At 50.1% G+C, this 14,049-nt stretch overlaps 5 protein-coding genes across 5 annotated transcripts; all 5 read left to right on the top strand.

Moving 5' to 3' along the window:
* The first annotated feature begins 456 nt into the window (after nt 1–456).
* Nucleotides 457–1,237, top strand: EI90DRAFT_1817065 (uncharacterized protein). The gene has a single exon (XM_039052221.1). The coding sequence runs from the start codon at nt 598–600 to the stop codon at nt 1,132–1,134; it is 537 nt and encodes a 178-aa protein (XP_038913310.1). The 5' UTR covers nt 457–597; the 3' UTR covers nt 1,135–1,237.
* On the top strand, nt 1,013–1,625 carry EI90DRAFT_3068000 (uncharacterized protein). Its single transcript, XM_039061064.1, has 2 exons — nt 1,013–1,066; nt 1,125–1,625. Exon 2 carries the CDS (start codon nt 1,340–1,342, stop codon nt 1,514–1,516), a length of 177 nt encoding a protein of 58 aa, XP_038913309.1. The 5' UTR covers nt 1,013–1,066; nt 1,125–1,339; the 3' UTR covers nt 1,517–1,625.
* A 1,026-nt stretch (nt 1,626–2,651) lies between these two features.
* EI90DRAFT_3225200 (uncharacterized protein) lies at nt 2,652–6,262 on the top strand (the record flags this gene model as incomplete). Its single annotated transcript, XM_039066480.1, has 12 exons — nt 2,652–2,764; nt 2,798–3,557; nt 3,622–3,794; nt 3,827–3,892; nt 3,951–4,037; nt 4,090–4,206; nt 4,261–4,278; nt 4,341–4,449; nt 4,503–4,628; nt 4,664–4,837; nt 4,895–5,199; nt 5,254–6,262. 12 exons carry the CDS (start codon nt 2,652–2,654, stop codon nt 5,834–5,836), a joined length of 2,631 nt encoding a protein of 876 aa, XP_038913308.1. The 3' UTR covers nt 5,837–6,262.
* Nucleotides 6,263–7,054: 792 nt separating this feature from the next.
* On the top strand, nt 7,055–8,100 carry EI90DRAFT_1817123 (kinase-like domain-containing protein). The gene is made up of 5 exons (XM_039052222.1): nt 7,055–7,228; nt 7,301–7,362; nt 7,418–7,600; nt 7,652–7,726; nt 7,781–8,100. Exons 1-5 carry the CDS (start codon nt 7,195–7,197, stop codon nt 8,003–8,005), a joined length of 579 nt encoding a protein of 192 aa, XP_038913307.1. The 5' UTR covers nt 7,055–7,194; the 3' UTR covers nt 8,006–8,100.
* On the top strand, nt 7,976–11,890 carry EI90DRAFT_3067984 (uncharacterized protein; the record flags this gene model as incomplete). Its single annotated transcript, XM_039061063.1, has 4 exons — nt 7,976–7,978; nt 8,036–10,006; nt 10,059–10,568; nt 10,622–11,890. The coding sequence occupies 4 exons, from the start codon at nt 7,976–7,978 to the stop codon at nt 11,423–11,425; spliced, it is 3,288 nt and encodes a 1,095-aa protein (XP_038913306.1). The 3' UTR covers nt 11,426–11,890.
* Between the last annotated feature and the right edge of the window lie 2,159 nt (nt 11,891–14,049).

Here is a 14,049-nt window from a genome sequence, read left to right as displayed (position 1 = left end):
TTTGTTATTTAAGAGTGAGAATGGGAAATGCCTAATTTCAAGAAAATTTGTGCTACTGTAAAAAATCCGGAATTAACGGCAACTATTCCCCAGTGATGTCGAATAGCAGGAATTGCCGAGGCCCGCCAATTTTGCCTTGTTCAGCCATACATATGTAAATGTTGTAATTTCCCTCGTGTTCGGCTAAGGAATATTGGAGAAGCGCAACGTCATTGGATATATGTACATAAGAACGAATGGGAGCTACATAACCGCAGAATCCTGGAGCAACGGAACAACGATTGTATTTTTCTCCAAACCAAGATTTCTGATTAAGTAACCTGATATACCAAAAATGGAAAATGTCTTCTGCAAATGCGGCTTGGGGTGGGTGTGGACCCGAATTGCGGCGCTTGCTTGGCTCCGTTTGCCTCGGGGATAGCTGCACTGCCACGCGGGGTAGTGTGTGCCCGGTTCCTATGCCGAGCTTTTCGATGACCTTTGGATGAACTTGTGCCTTGTCGATTTTTTGGAATCAGATCTGATTGTCTTCAAGCCAGATAGTATCCCCGGACGTTTGCCTAATCGCCTTCATCGGTCAATGAAGGCGATCAATGGATGGCTGGTTATGAAGACCACATTACAACACTTCTCCTCGCATCCTTCAGCTTTCCTTTATACCTTCTTGCCCCCCCCCTTGGCTCTCCCTCAGAAGGGGGGCAAAGAGACAGTATTTTAGTCCCAGAGATTTGTACTCGATATCGCTTCAGGGACATCACAAACCCCACAAGGCCCTCCCCCTTCCACGATCAAGAGCATCTGGGAACGCGGAAAATTAGATTGGAAAAACCATTCCATCCCGATCTTCAATCTGAAGTGGCCCTACGCTCTCAACTTCCATTTGTGAGTACCAACCCCCGATCCGTGGCCCAACGCTATGTTCATAGACACTTCTTAGATCATGGATTGCCCTTCATGTCGTATTCTTGTCATTGGTTCGCCTTCTCTCCACTCAGTTGTTACTATAACGTATCTTTTGTCGATCGTCGCACACCCTGCCCGGCCAATCTGTTGAACATCTGCACAAGTTGGTTTTCCAACTCCCGATGGCCAACTTGCTTCGGTTTTTCTGACATTCTCTGGAGGGAATTATAACATCGTCGCTTGTGCCTATGATAACTGGACCGTTAGTCGATTGGCTCGGCTTCTCATACTCGGCGCCACTCCATCTGGACTGCTTGTACAATCCATTCCATTGGGGGTTTATACACTGTCCGATTCCTTTGTTGGCATTCCTAGGGGAACGTTTGTCCCCTGTGTATACATAATGTAATTGAAATGCACCAGCATAGGACGTCATATGTTGGTTCGTAGGTCAGGCGTGGACGATGGCGTTTTCGACAAGAACTGTGTAGGAACAACTGATCGCACCATCAGTGAATGGGGTACTGCTGGAGGAGGGACTCGGAGCGTTGGCGACGTCGAAAGATTAATTTTCGAAATTATGTATAGATCACCTCCGCCGTTGGGTTGCTGAACCTGTGGGCTCGTCCCTTCGGCGGTTATCGGGGTGATGTCCTTGGCCCTGGGATTTTACATGGAGCATTTGTTTTTTTCCCATGTTCTTTCTTTACCAGCTGAAACTTATCACGAAAACCAGAAAAACCAGACGGGCGCTTCAGGTGCTGTGGAGGGCTGTGGAGGGCTTTGGAGAACTCCAGAGGGGGGGGGGGGGGACCTTGTTCCAATGAATATGCCCCCCTCCCCGAGATCACACACGAGTATTCAGTTCCAGTTGAGTGAGAGAAGAAAGACAATCCACGAGGTCGATCTGTTGTTTTGCGATTACATAAACTGGTTGTTGCATGAGATAACAACATCGGGATGACAAGAGTGTTGCTGACGAACGCCATGCCGAAGCCGAAAGTGGCTGAATTTCTTGATCGGTATTGTCATCGGCAATTGTCATCCTTAGACCACTGGTTCCTCACTCACTTGCACTTGGGCGCTTTCGCCCTTATCAGCCTCATTACCACTTCGGAAAGGGGGTCCCTTGGGTTTCAAACCGCGATTTTCCACAGTTGAAAATATTCCATAAGTAGCCATTGTCCATTCTGGGATTTGTAGAACGTCGTAATAATCTCACGCCGCTGATAGGTCAACCGCAAATGGCACCCCTCACACGGGTGGTATATTTCAATTTGGCAGTTACTCACAGACTTACACGTTTTTCCTTGTGTCCTGCATTTCCTTGTTAAAGGATGACCAGGGACTTGTACGTACGTCTGTTTCCACGTCCTTTCTCCTTATCAGCCGGGGTCTAATTTGTTGAGCTCCATTTCAACAAATTTAATCGCTCATATAACGGAAATGATGATAAGTCCAAGAGAAAAAGGAATAATGCCATATAGCCTTGTTTCAAAGCCTGGGTCTTTCACCGTTGATAAGAAGCCCCATATTCCTGTTATAGTTGCTTTAGCAGTGGAGCCGTATCGTAAGATTGTCCCTGGGATGGAGATGTTCAATACGTCTCGAAATGTTCCCCGGGCTGTTGGAACAAAAATTCTATAGTTAGCCTATCCCAGCCCGCTCCCCTCCCAGAGAGGTCGCTCGCAGGAAAAACCGCCCCCAATTTGACCCACCACCACCTTTCAGATTCCTACGCGTTCCACATGTCTTGGGACACCCAATCCACGAGCTCAACGAGCTCCGAATATCTGAGCATTACCCCAGATACATCTCCCTTCTCTACTCCTTCCTCTCCGATAAGCGAGAACTCTGATTGGTTCGAGAGTGAAGGAAAATCCCTATCCGTTAGCGCCGACGTTATCGACTTTGCTGCATACGGACTTTCCCCCATCCCCCATCCCGCAGTTCCTTTGGAGGTGGACGACGCCGATGCCAACACCCCGGATAGGTGGGTTCGTCGTGAGCCCAGCATGGTTCGACTCACGGGGAAACATCCATTCAACTCTGAAGCGCGACTCGACAAGCTCTTCGCTGCAGGCTTTCTTACTCCCACCTCCCTCTTTTACGTACGAAACCATGGAGCTGTCCCTTACGTAGACGCTGATCGGGCCGCGAATTGGAGATTACGTATTCATGGATTGGTCGAGCGTGAAGTCGAGTTTTCGATCGACGATCTGAAGAGAAAATTTCGGACCGTGACTCTCCCCGTCACGCTGGTCTGTGCAGGAAACAGACGGAAAGAGCAGAACATTGTCCAGAAGAGCGTTGGATTTAACTGGGGTCCAGCTGCTGTCTCCACTGCGCTCTTCACGGGCGTTTACCTCGCCGACGTCCTCAAATACGTGCGCCCTTTCCGCCCCATGGCAAAGCATGTCGTATTTGAAGGGGCCGATACCGATTTGCCCCACGGACCGTACGGAACGTCTCAGACACTGAGAGATGCTGCAAACATTGAGAAAGGGATGATGATTGTGTGGGGAATGAACGGGAAAGCGTTATCACCGGATCATGGGTTCCCTTTGAGGATGGTCATTCCGGGTCAGATCGGCGGGAGATCGGTCAAATGGCTAAGGAGCATCGTGGTGAGCGACAAAGAGTCTCAGCATCACGTAGGTTTGCTTCAGTGTCATAGCAAGAATTAGATAGAGCCTCACCTACAATATCCTACTACAGCTTCACTTCTTCGACAATAGGATACTGCCCACGCAAGTGACTGCCCAACAAGCCCGCGACGAAAAGCACTGGTGGTACGACAGGAATTACTTAATCAGCGATCTCAACGTCAACAGCGCTATAGCTCAGCCCAGCCACAACGAAATAGTGGACCTCTCCAAGCCGACAGCATCGTACGACATCAGAGGGTATGCTTACTCCGGAGGGGACGAAGAGTCACGCGAGTGGAGATCTCGCTGGACAACGGCAACTCGTGGAAGATCAGCGACATGTAACGATTCCCGATCCATTTCGTACCGAATGGCCTACTAACGTAACGACGATTTTAGAGTGTATCCAGAGGATCTGTACCGAATGGTGGCACTTGAGAGCAGGTATTACGGAACGCTGGACTTGACTGAGCGTGACACCAGTTTGTGAGTCAATCTTTGCACATAACTCTTTCCTCTTTTGGAACATTCTGGGTAGCTGCTGGTGTTTCTGGAAGTATACCGTATCCGTCGATGAGCTCTCGAAGAGTGATGTGATAATGGTCAGGGCTATGGACCAAGGTCTCGGAATTCAGCCACAAGACATGTACTGGACGTAAGTTTGAATTATTCCCGCGTACCGAAGCCAGAACTCACGGTCGTCCCGCAGTGCCACCGGAATGATGAAGTGAGCTCCTCCTATCATCATTGAAAGGGTTTTTTTCCTAAGCCGAGGTGGCATGATTTTAGCAACTGGTGGTTCCGCGTTGCTGTCCGCCACGATGTCAAGGACGGTGCCGATATTTTACGCTTTGAGCATCCGACATTAGCCGGCGTTACTCCTGGAGGATGGATGGAGGCAAGTATGAATCATTCTTTGCCGGAAAAAAAAAAAAGCTCACTACGCCGCAGCGAATGAAAAATACGGGCTTGGATCCTTTAACACCGGAATTCAGTGCTTCCAAACAGAAAAATAATCACGTCGAACCTCCCAAAAAGCCCGAACCCGCCAGCATGACCAACCCCGAAGTCAATCGAGTCATTTCAATGACTGAATACTGCTCGCTGACCAGGGGCGAAGGAAAGAAGCCCTCTTTATCGTGGAAGGGAATGTCTACGATGGGACAGGTTTCCTTGACGAGCATCCAGGAGGTGCAGACTCGATTTGGTTGGCCTCAGGCGAAGCAGACGCCACAGAAGATTTCGTTGCCATTCACTCTGACGATGCCAGAACCAAGTTGAGGAAGGTTTGTATTATGTAAATGAATGTTGTAACGCTCGGGACTAACTCGCTTCCCTTATAGTTCCATATCGGGAAACTTCAAGCTGACGGGGCCGAACAATCGAGAGACGACTCTGGTGGACCCTCGTCTGTATTTTTGGATCGACGAAAATGGAAGGCTGCCCACCTCGTCAAGATTACCAGCGTCTCGCACGATTCCTTCATCTACCGTTTTGCGCTCCCATCTCCAGAACAGCCATTGGGATTGCCTGTCGGTCAACACGTGTTTGTTCGATTGCGAAGGAAGGCGACTGGGGAGGTCGTCCAGCGAGCGTACACTCCCGTCTCACAACAAGACGAGCATGGTCATATTGATTTACTGATCAAGTGAGTCACCTGGAATGGCTCGAAGGATCAGGGCTGACTTGCATGATACTAAAGGTTATACCTACCGTGTGCTGCGTTCCCGCTCGGTGGGAAGATGACAGTGGGTTTCCACGAGCTTGTTGTTGGTGATACTGTAGAGTTCAAAGGGCCTCTCGGCTCTTTCGTCTGGGAAGGCAAGGGAAACCTGAGATGGAAAGGCGTCCCTCGCTCAGGAATACGACATCTGGGTCTCATTTGTGGAGGAAGTGGAATCACCCCAATACTCCAGGTCCTTCGGAGCGTCCTGCACGACGGAGAAGACTCAGAGACCCATCTTTACCTCCTCGACGTCAACAGAACGGAGTCAGACATATTATGTTGGGGAGAGCTTGACACATGGTATGAACTGCACGGCGATAAAGCCCGGGATATCTCTAGAAGGAGACTCAAGATACACTATACGCTTAGTCGACCATCACCCCAATGGACTTTCGGTACGGGAAGGGTCAATGATGGGATGCTAGAAACTCATATGCCTCCTCCATCCGATGATGCGATGGTCTTGGTATGCGGCCCTGGCGGTATGGTAGATGACGCCGTGAAGCCTGGCTTGGAAAGACTTGGATGGGATGTTTCCAGAGCGCTTGTTGTGTTTTAGTTATGATGTCTGCTAGAAAACCGGCCCAGCTGCACCGCTTGATTGAGTTGGCGACAGACTCTTTTAGGTGAACTGCTTTTGGCTGGTTCCGAAGTCACTCCGGTGCCACCATCCCGATGCATTTAAATTTAATGGAGGTTGTATGACTTGTGTGTGCCGGCCTCAGCGCCTCGGTTTTTCTTCTGGGCATCCGCCGTGCCCCTTGCTAGGTCAAGCCCATATTCACGTGTCTTTCTTTTATGCGCGCCCGCTGAGCGCTTCGGCCTCCGTGCCTTCTCATCTGCGTCGGCAGTACGCTTCGGCTTCTCAGCTACTACCTCTTGCGTCCGCTGCACGTTTTTGATTGTTTTCGATCCACAGCTTTTTTCTCTTTCTCACGTCCGCGCACGCTGTTGAACTAATTTTCTTATCAGTTTGGTTATAGGAAATCTGGTTGGGTTGCGAGTATTCGGTTATCCTTCGCGAGTTGGAACCCGGATGTTTACGGTCGTTTTTCGTTTTTTGGTGTATGCTTTGTGTTTGTAACTTCACTTTTGCCTCTTCTTGGCTCTTGTCTGCTGTTACTCTTAGCTGTTTTCATCATTACCCTCCGCCTGCCCCATCGCTTCCTTTTTGTATTTCGGTCCGTTTTAATCAAGAGACTTCGACATCCTGTCGGGGCCGTCCTTCGCGCCTTCGCTCATACACAAGATGAAATTGAGGCATTACAATTTGTTCAGGTACACCAAATCCCAGTACAGCAACACTGGCAGGAGTCACTTCAAATGAGAAGCACCATGGCCTGACACGATTTCCTCCTCTTCTCGCGTTTCTGGTGTGGCAGCGAAGGTGTACAATGAACGTTTTAGAATGTTCAAATCATTGAAAAAATTTCATAACGTTCATCCGATTTCTGGGCCTACTGGGCCTATATATATAACGGCATCTGGTACTTAATTAGGTGGTCAGAATACAGGTGACATGGCTGCCGAAGCGAACGACGGCTATGCATGTTCCGGTGCGCGCGCACATAGTTGCCTTTTAGGTTTGCCTCGGATGTTCTGACCCCCCACCTGGTAGTGTAAGGCCCCGAGAACATCTCAATAGCGCCTTAGTCTGCTTCCTATCGAAATGCCCTCAGAGCTGTCGTAGCATAGGGTGTTGTAAGGAGCCTGCTTTCACCTTATCGTACACACATTTTGGTGTATCTACACACGCACAGATCATCGTCTGGCCCTAGTCAATTCCGCCATGGATGCCATTTTGCCAGTTGTGATGGAAGCCTTATCTACAATTTACGATGTCCCCAACCTTAGTCATCAGTTTGGTACCAAGACTCTAGTCACACGAGGCGGCTACTCCGAGGTTTATCGCGCAAAATGGAACCGATCTGGAACTCAGGCTCCCGTCAATGTAGGTTCTCTTCAACTGGCTTGTCGACTGTCTCACTTCACTCCTTCATTGAGCCTGAGGTCTGCTACAAAGTTCTCAGACCGCCCATGAGCAGCATGCCGCCTATCGTAGAACAGGTAAGAAAAACTATGAAGGTGAGAGACTTTTCCGATCGAATTGATAACGTAGAAGACACCTTTTCCGCATCAGCACTTGAAGAGAGAGATGAAGATATGGAAGGATTTAGACCACGGAAATATCGTGAGATTCATTGGTTTTGCGATTGAAGATCGTGGTGGAGTGCCAGAAGCAGTATTAGTGTCCGAATGGTGTGCAAATGGAAATCTCGCTGAATATCTGCATTGCGAGCCATCCTGCAATCGGCTGGCCCTGGTGAGCGGTACTTACGGTAACACTGATCTCATAGCCTCATGGGAAAAATAGCTTCTCGATGTCGCCCGAGGTCTGACCTACCTCCACGACCGTGACCCTGTTGTTGTCCATGGCGATCTCAAGCCTGTAAGCCAAGATGCGTTTCTACGAAGCTGGAATGGGCTGATTGGTGCCGTATAGTTCAACGTATTAATCAGTGATGCTGGGCATGCGAAGTTATGCGACTTTGGCTTCTCTTTGATAGCGGACGGATTGACAACGGGGTTTACATCATCGGCACCTGGATTTACGTTGCGCTATTGCGCTCCAGAAGTTCTGGAGAGTGGTAAGAAAACGAGACCTGGTGATACTTACTCCTTTGCCTGTACTTGTGCCATGGTGAGCTCGCGTAATTCGCGATTATAACATCCTTACACTTGACTGAAACTTGAGCAGATACTTTTTAGCAAAAATCCCTTCCCTTTGCTCACCAATGACACCCAGCTATGGAGGGCGTTAGAATCCGGTCTATCGCCTTGGAACTGGGAGCAATCCTCTCCAGTGGAGAAAATACTATCCAATTGTTGTGTGGGTCCTCCTGACGCACGCCCAGTTATGCGGGAGGTTTTCCGATGGCTCATGGATGCCTGCGTTGAGCCAGATTCATCCCCAATCCTTGAGGTGTCTGACCCTGAAGCAAATCGCCCATTGGCACTGCCTCCAACCGACAGCTCAGTGAATCCATTCCTTATGCCGGATGGAGACCCTGCCAGTTCAAACGCCGTGACGCCATCCAAGGAGACGACCACGAAGGTTGATGAACAAGTAGTTCCTGTTGCCCTTTCACCTGAGGCTCACAATACAATTCCCATGCTGAAGCAGGCTAAGCTACTATTGCCAAAGGCAACACCTGGACCCCGGGAAGTGAAGGAGCTGACGGTAGAGCCGCCCTCAAATACTGCTCAACAGTCTTCCCAAGCTCGCAACCACACTCACCACGATCAGCACGGTGACTCGGCTGGATCTCGTCTTGGGCCTCCCGGCACCACACGTACTTCGCGGTTCCCCTCCCCTGGTCCTAGCGATCTGAAGCGACAAGTGTCCCCCGAGCTTGTGACCGCGCTGCCTAGGAGTCGGCTTGAGAGAGAACGTCACGAGCGTCTAAGAGCCGAAGAGGAGTTAAGGCGGAAGGAAGCAGAAGCCCGTCGTAAGCTGGCGGAAAAAGACGTAGAACTCGATCGTCTTGAGGCTGCTCCAGCCGATCCATTGACACAAATTGCGATACCCGCAACTGTTGCTGCCACAGCACCTAAGAAGCCTTCAGCAAACGATTCAGATGAACAGGGACGCAACATCACGTCTTATGACGACGAAGGTGGTGGATCGTCTGAGGATGAGGAGGACCCCACTACAGACGAGCACGTACGGATTCCATATCGCCCGAAAAAGCTGATGCATGCACGAAAGCGCAATAGAAAAGTGCATTTCGTGACAACACACACGACCGCTGGTGGAATGTCTACACCACCCAGCTCGTTCTCTGTTCTTGCTCCTGCGGAAGAAGCTCAGCGTAGAAGGGATGAGGCCATCCGGGATCGTCTTGCAACGCTTGAGCGGCTGGAACAGAGAGAAAAGGCGGAAAGAGAGGCTCAGGAAAGGGAAAGGGCCGCAACCTTGAAATCAGTCAACCAGAACCTCTCCATCGTTCGCGAGCAACCATCGGTATCAGACATTACGGCTCGCCTACCAGCAGCACCCCGAATCCCATACCTTTCTTTGCCAATTCTCCCTGTCCGCCTTGATACAGCACCTAAGAAGGCTTCAACAAACGATTCAAATGAACGATGCAACGTCACGTCTTATGACGATGAAGGTGGAGGATCGTCTGAGGATGAGGAGGACCCCAGTACAGATGAGCACGTACGGATTCCATATCGCCCGAAAAAGCTGATGCATGCACGAAAGCGCAATAGAAAAGTGCATTTCGTGACAACGCACACGACCGCTGGTGGAATGTCTACACCACTCAGCTCGTTCTCTGTTCTTGCGCCTGCGGAAGAAGCTCAGCGTAGAAGGGATGAGGCCATCCGGGATCGTCTTGCAACGCTTGAGCGGCTGGAACAGAGAGAAAAGGCGGAAAGAGAGGCCCAGGAAAGGGAAAGGGCCGCAACCTTGAAATCAGTCAGACAGAACGTCTCCATCGCTCGCGAGCAACCATCGGTATCAGATATCACGGCCCGCATACGAAACAGCTTAGAACAGGCACAACCAGCAGCACCCCAAATGCCACACCCTTCTTTGCCAATTCTCCCTGTTCGCCTCGATCGTGGTCCTCCAGAGAACTCACCATTCGTGCCCCCTCAGGCGAGTCTTTCCAGTGAAGCGTCGGGACAAACTGTCAGGGAAAATGTCCGTCGCATAGAACAGGTCAGTTGTCCCACTGCCAGGTTGGTGGAATCCAGTTACTGACCAAGGCCAGGATCCGAGCAAACCGCCAAAGCCTCACCCCCACTCCGTGCACTCCATGACAACACACACGACCGCCGGTGGAACGTCTACACCACTCAGCTCGTTCTCTGTTCTTGCTCCTACGGAAGAAGCTCAGCGTAGAAGGGGTGAGGCCATCCGGGATCGTCTTGCAACGCTTGAGCGGCTGGAACAGAGAGAAAAGGCGGAAAGAGAGGCCCAGGAAAGGGAAAGGGCCGCAACCTTGAAATCAGTCAGACAGAGCCTCTCCATCGCTCGCGAGCAACCATCGGTATCAGACATCACGGCTCGCATACGAAACAGCTCAGAACAGGCTCAACCAGGACCCCGAATCCCACACCCTTCTTTGCCAATTTTCCCTGTGCGACTTGATCGTGGTCCTCCAGAGAACTCACCATTCATGCACCCTCAGGCGAATCATCCCAGTGAAGCGTCGGGACAAACTGTCTGGGAAAACGTCCGTCGCATAGAACAGGTCAGTTCTAATTTTCCCACTGCCAGTGTTGGTGGAGCCCAGTTACTGACCAAGGCTAGGATCCGAGCAAACTGCCAAAGCCCAACCCCCACTCCGTGCATTCTGTGACAACACATACGACCGCTGGTGGAATGTCTACACCACTCAGCTCGTTCTCTGTTCTTGCTCCTGCGGAAGAAGGTCAGCGTAGAAGGAATGAGGCCATCCAGGATCGTCTTGCAACGCTTGAGCGGCTGGAACAGAGGGAGGGGGCGGAAAGAGAGGCCCAGGAAAGCGAAAGGGCGGCAACCTTGAAATCAGTCAGCCAGAACCTCTCCATTGCTCGCGAGCAACCATCGGTATCAGACATCACGGCTCACATACGAAACAGCTCAGAACAGGCTCAACCAGCAGCACCCCGAATGCTACACCCTTCTTTGCCAATTCTCCCTGTCCGCCTTGATACAGTACCTAAGCCTTCAACAAACGATTCAAATGAACAGGGACGCAACGTCACGTCTTATGACGATGAAGGTGGAGGATCGTCTGAGGATGAGGAGGACTCCACTACAGATGAGCACGTACGGATTCCATATCGCCCGGAGAAGCTGATGCGTGCACGAAAGCGCAACAGAAAAGGCTCCATGCATTCCGTGACAACACACACGACCGCTGGTGGAATGTCTACACCACTCAGCTCGTTCTCTGTTCTTGCTCCTGCGGAAGAAGCTCAGCGTAGAAGGGATGAGGCCATCCGGGATCGTCTTGCAACGCTTGAGCGGTTGGAACAGAGAGAAAAGGCGGAAAGAGAGGCCCAGGAAAGGGAATGGGCTGCAACAGTTAAACGGAATTTCTCCATCACTCGTGACCAACCATCGGCATCAGACATCACGGCTCCTTTATGAAACAGCTCAGAACAGGCTCAACCAGCAGTTGCCCCAAATGCCAGACCCTTTCTTGTAAATACGGCGTTCCAAATATGGCAACCCGCTTCAGTAGCTTTCACTCACAGTCCCACCTTGGACACCCTATTCCCACCCCTCGTTAGGTCTGACAAGTAGAACCTTTTGCGACTCACCCAACAGGCCCAAAATACTATAAAACGTTTTCAAACTCGTAGAACATTTTGTTCTAATTCAGTTTCCCTCGTGACATTTGCAAAAATGTTTTCAAAATGTTTTCAAACGTTTCAACACCTTTTCTGAGCACCCGATCTATGGGAAACGAGTGGAAGTCGTTCTCCGATGCTTCAAGAACGTAGATTAACTCCATTTGCAAACCCTATATACATTGTAGTAGTATATACATCACGGGGAGGATCAAGTAGTATGTTACATGTCAAGAAAGCAATTAGGAAGAGAATATAAGCTGATTATTGCAAAGAGAACGAAGCAAGTAAAATGTAAAATGAATGAGAATCAAAAGGTAGAATCCATGCTGAAGGGATTACTGAAATAGATGGGGAAAGTGATCCCCTGTACCGTGTTCAAATCTCGATGGAGGCAAAACATCTGGTGCCTGGAAACCAGACAGAAGTGGAGTATAGGATTGAGACGGCCAGCGTGCATTGTGGTCTGATCCATGGTAAGCCTGTGGCACAGATTGAGGCACAGGAGGAAACTCAGGGCAATATAGTGGCAGACATTCAGGAAATTGGGGGTCGACCTGTGCTGTTGCAACTCCTGGCACCGCAGTTAAGGGCAGAAGCAACACCAGCACAACTTGGGGCAAACCTGCAATTTGTGGCCCAATGCCCATAGGAGCTGGAGCTTGTCAGGGACAGCTCTGAAAGCGGTGAGGTCCTGTCAGGGTCATGCATGCTCACAATGAAGGATGCCCCAGAAACCTAATTGATATCAAAGCTGGGGGACATGCCCATCCTGTTGGAGGAACTGTGTGCTATGAGGGTACTCCAATGGAGCTAACCTGAACAGCCACATTGTTGTGTTAGCATGGGAACATTCTGGGAGAGCAACTTGCCCAGAATCCACCATGTGACTACTTAGTCACAAGACCTCTTTTATATTATTTCGGACTAACCCGTGCCAGTCCACAGATATATTCATTCATTTGAATTCATTTCCTTTTCCCTCAGTTCTTCACGCATATTAGCTGAGACTGAGGTTAGTTACTACATTCCCTTATTGTTTTATCATTGTAACTCACACTATGTATATTACCTTTAGTCATACTCATAGGTAATATCATCAGTTGGATGGATGGATGGATGTATTCATTTTAAAGTACGTAACCGTGCCTATCGGCATATGCCGTACTATAGTGACTCGGGTGAAAAAAGTTTGGAGAACATAAGGATGTGAAGAAAAAAAAAATTTGTGTGACCTAGGAAGTATGAGACATCGAGTAATCAATGGTGTGAAGGAGAATAAAGTGAGATGAAGCAATAACACATAAAGGGGCATGCGACCCCTGCACTGAGATTGAACAACAGGTGAGGGAGAATGGAGGTGGGGAGAGGTTGTATAGAGCCAAAGAAAAGGACACGCGACCCCCAGTGTTGGGGTCGCATGTTTTGCTGCTGTGTGCCTATGGTTAAGTCAATGTTTGAGTGCGCGGTTCTTGCGGGTGGGTGAGTTGGAGGGTGCTTTCACGGGTTTATGTCATGGTAGGCTGGTGAATGTTCCAGTGGCAGCGAAAGGCGATGGGTGTTGGTGGCATCTTGCTCATGCTTGTTGAATAAAGGCATGTGGCAGATAGGCCTTTGGTAGAAAGGGTAGTGGAGAGAAATGAAAGTGTTGGGGTGACGGCAGGACTTGAACCTGCATTCCTTGCAGTCAACTTTTTGTCGGCATATGGGGCTATCGTTGGCGCTACCACTATCGCGCCTCGTCACTAAGAGGTAGTGGAGAGAAAGATGAATCGGAAGGGTGTTGGGGTGATGGCAGGACTTGAACCTGCACTCCGGCCTGCCCATGGACTTATGGAGGCTACCATTGGCGCTACCACTATTGCACCTCACCAACCCAAAAGGTAGTGGAGAAGAGAAAAAGAAGGAAGGGTTGGGGTGACGGTGGGACTTGAACCCACAGTCCTCTGGCCAGTCCCGTCTGGGCTTACGGAGGTCACCATTGGCGTTGCCACTATCGCGCTCGTCATCCCAAAAAGGTAGTGGTGAGAAGAAAAAGGAAGGGTTGGCTTGACAGCGGGACATGCACCCGCGCTCTTGCATCTCTCCAGCCAGTGCGGCTCTGGGCTTACAGGGTTGCGGTTGATTGGCATTACCACGGTGGCCACGTCATCCTCCCTTCAGATGTTAGAGGCCTAATTAGTTTTAAAGAGGGGCACCGTGTGAAGGTTTAGGCCCGTGCCGGGTGTTCGCTGTGGTAGCAGAACTCCCCCTCGACTGACATCCATTGTCGAGGCCCTAATATCATCAGTTCTTCATGCATATTAGCTGAGACTGAGTCATGCTCATAGTCCAGCTCCAAGATCAAATTGTCGCTCATCAACACATCCCAGCACATGGTCATATATACATGGTAGAGGTGGTAACTTGTTACGGATACGG

The sequence above is a fragment of the Cantharellus anzutake genome (assembly GCF_015039405.1).
Source record: "Cantharellus anzutake strain C23 chromosome Unknown EI90scaffold_42, whole genome shotgun sequence".
NCBI lineage: Eukaryota > Fungi > Basidiomycota > Agaricomycetes > Cantharellales > Hydnaceae > Cantharellus > Cantharellus anzutake.
This window is presented reverse-complemented; position numbering and strand designations above follow the sequence as displayed.

Coding starts and splice junctions, on each gene's coding strand:
- EI90DRAFT_1817065 (XM_039052221.1), top strand. CDS start 598: ATGGCTGGTTATGAAGACCACATTACAACACTTCTCCTCGCATCCTTC.
- EI90DRAFT_3068000 (XM_039061064.1), top strand. CDS start 1,340: ATGTTGGTTCGTAGGTCAGGCGTGGACGATGGCGTTTTCGACAAGAAC.
- EI90DRAFT_1817123 (XM_039052222.1), top strand. CDS start 7,195: ATGGAACCGATCTGGAACTCAGGCTCCCGTCAAT. Junction 7,363..7,417: donor AGGTAAGAAAAACTATGAAG/GTGAGAGACTTT, acceptor TTTCCGCATCAG/CACTTGAAGAGAGAGATGAA. Junction 7,601..7,651: donor CCTGCAATCGGCTGGCCCTG/GTGAGCGGTACT, acceptor TGGGAAAAATAG/CTTCTCGATGTCGCCCGAGG.